General features: G+C 55.2%; 1 protein-coding gene across 1 annotated transcript in view; it reads left to right on the forward strand.

Moving 5' to 3' along the window:
- The window catches only part of SIRT3 (sirtuin 3), a 4,720-nt gene extending 2,477 nt beyond the window's left edge, over positions 1-2,243 (forward strand). The window contains exons 4-6 of the mRNA XM_017838242.1: positions 140-301; positions 654-863; positions 1,772-2,243. Of these exons, the coding sequence (XP_017693731.1) occupies positions 140-301; positions 654-863; positions 1,772-1,792 (393 nt within the window). The 3' untranslated portion in view covers positions 1,793-2,243. The remainder of the gene's footprint in view (positions 1-139; positions 302-653; positions 864-1,771) is intronic.
- Positions 2,244-2,832: the final 589 nt, after the last annotated feature.

Here is a 2,832-nt window from a genome sequence, read left to right on the forward strand (position 1 = left end):
TTTTGGGGTCTCTCCTTTCAGGGGGATGTCATGGGGGACAGGGTCCCCGTGACAGGCAGTTCTGGGGTCTCTCCTTTCAGAGGGATGTCATGGGGGACAGGGTCCCTGTGATGAGCAATTTTGGGGTCTCTCCTTTCAGGGGGATGTCATGGGGGACAGGGTCCCTCGCTGCCCCGTGTGCACCGGAGTTGTCAAGCCTGACATCGTGTTCTTCGGCGAGGAGCTCCCGCAGCGCTTCCTCCTGCACCTGGCAGACTTCCCCCTGGCAGACCTGCTCTTCGTCATCGGGACGTCCCTGGAGGTCTGGGAATAAGGGGAGCCCCCGGGGGAAAAGGGCGCTCAGAAAACAGGGGCTCCAGAGGGGAGAGAGGGCTTAGAGGAGAAGGCGAGGAACTGGGTTTAGGGAGGTGAAATTTGAGGTGGAGGGTAAGAAATAGGGTGCAGGTGCTCTGAGAGACCCTCTAGAAACCAGGAGGGCACCTGGAGAGCCTCGGGGTCACCTCAGGAAAGGCCACCGGGTGACACCGTGACCCACGGAGAGCCGGGGTGGCTGAGCCCACAGCGGGGGAACGGTCACACTCAGCAGTTCTGAGCCTGGAACTGGTGGCTGTGGCAGGGTGACGGTCCCCCTGCCCTCCCGGTTCCCCCCTCAGGTGGAGCCCTTTGCCAGCCTGGCCGGAGCCGTGCGCAGCTCCGTGCCCCGGGTCCTCATCAACCGGGAGCTCGTGGGCCCCTTCGCGTGGCAGCAGCGCCACAACGACGTGGCCCAGCTCGGGGACGTGGTCGGGGGCGTCGAGAAGCTGGTGGAGCTGCTGGGCTGGAACGACGAGATGCAAACGCTGATCCAGAAGGAGAGAGAGAAGGTGGGAAGGGGCTCCGAGCCCCAGCTCCCCCCTCAGCCTTTGCGTTCCCTGTGCCGGAGTTATCCCGGGAGTGGGTCTGTGCTTGCTGAGGCTGCCTGCTGTCTGCCTCCACGGGGAAGGACTGCAGCAGGGCTAAAAAACCCCAAACCAACCCAAACCTGAGTGCTGTTTCACAGCCAGGGTGCCAGAGCAGAGCGCTGTGGGCTGAACGTGTCCGTGGTAGATGGGCAGATGCAGATCTGCCAGTCCCAGATGAAACAGGAATGTGGAAAAGGGCAGGATTTCGCCTTTGATCATTTCTTTCCCTGTGCCATTCTCACATCTGTAAACTTCTGGGATCTTCAGGAGTGAGAAATTGCAGGGGAACAAGTCCTTAATTATTAGAGCTCAGTGCTGCTGTTAATTACTGCATTGCTGTAGACCACTGGGAAGGTTTTTCCACATTTGACATCAAACAGTTGTATTTTTTAGGGATACACTGCCCATGTGTGACTTCTTCATAAAATCTGGCTCCAAGATTCCAGTTTTTATATCCAGGTTGTTCTTATTTTCATCAGATCATGAGGCAGGAACTGAGTAGGAATTCTTAAATCTTTTGGCCAGGTTTCTGATTTTTTGGTACAAATGTTCTGGGGTCCAGCCAGCCCTTGGCTTGATTCTTGTGCTGCTCTGAATCCCTGATGGATAATGCTGATAAAGCAGGAAAACTAAGGCCAGGCTGGACAGGGCTTGGAGCAATCTGGTCTAGTGGAAGGTGTCCCGGCCCATGGCAGGGGGTGGAACGAGATGAGCTTTAAGGTCCCTTCCAACCCAAACCATCCTGGGATTCTGTGAAAGCTGCGGGGATGGTGCTTGGAGCTGGAATGTTTGATGCTCCCTGGCAAACGCTGTGGTCTCCCTGTTTTCAGCTGGATGCAAAGGACAAGTAGGACGGTGCTCCTGCCACCCCTCAGCACATCACTTGATGATGTCCAGCCATAAATGTCACCAGCAAGTGGCAGGGCGCTCGTGCCAGCACGTTCAGCGAGCTCCGTGTCTGCAGTTGGCCGTTTGGATCTGCCTCCTTCCCAGCTGTCCATCCCGGAGCCCCTTGCTGGGGCTGGTTCTAGGGAGCAGGAGCTGGGAATGCCAGGAGTCTGGAGCAAGTTTTCCAGCTCCCACTGGACTGAGCATCCGAGGTCTCTCCTCCCCAGCCACTGTTCCCTTGGCCACAATCCCGAGCTGCTGCAGACCGTGTTTGTTCTTCCATGAAATCTCTGCTAATCAGGGTACAGTCTGGGGGCGGGGGGGCTGCCCCCCATTCCCATTCCAGCTCAAGCTGCTGCGGGATTTCTGAATCAGTAGAGTGTTAATTATTTAATAATAAAGAGATATAATTCATTTCTGGATGTCACCTGAGGGGTTTTCTGTAAAGTCACACCTTCCCTGGGGTTCGAGCGCGTTCTGTCCCCACCACTTCTCTCTTGACCTGCTTTTTGGTACATTTTTTTTCCTTTTTCCCCCTCACACAAGTGCCTTTCCCTGCTGTAGATGCCCACCCTGAGGGGTGGCATTACCACAGCCCTGCAGCCATGTCCTGCTCTGTTCCAAACCTGCCACAACACAATGCAGAGCCTCCTGGCACATGGATCCACACTGAAAACGCTGGGGATTTGTTTTTAACCATACCCTGCTTCCCAAAAAAAACCAATTCCATGATTCTGGGAATGCCTCATGCAAAGTGCCCTGTGCCAAGCTCAGCCCCTGCTCCGGGGCATTCCAGGCCAGGCCTGGCAGCTGCTCTGAGGGATTTAAAGCACTCTGCAAAATTAAAACAACAATATCAGAGGTAATTGCATTAAAAACACCAACCCCCCCTTTTCCTTTTGCACGGAAAGCTTGGGAGAGCTTCAACAGCTGGGAAGGGATCAGGGTCTGTGTCTGCACCCACAAGGGCTGTGGTGGGTTTTTTCTAGTTAAAAAAAAAAAA

The sequence above is a fragment of the Lepidothrix coronata genome, unplaced genomic scaffold (genome assembly GCF_001604755.1).
Source record: "Lepidothrix coronata isolate B3197 unplaced genomic scaffold, Lepidothrix_coronata-1.0 Scaffold329, whole genome shotgun sequence".
NCBI classification, from domain to species: Eukaryota; Metazoa; Chordata; class Aves; order Passeriformes; family Pipridae; genus Lepidothrix; species Lepidothrix coronata.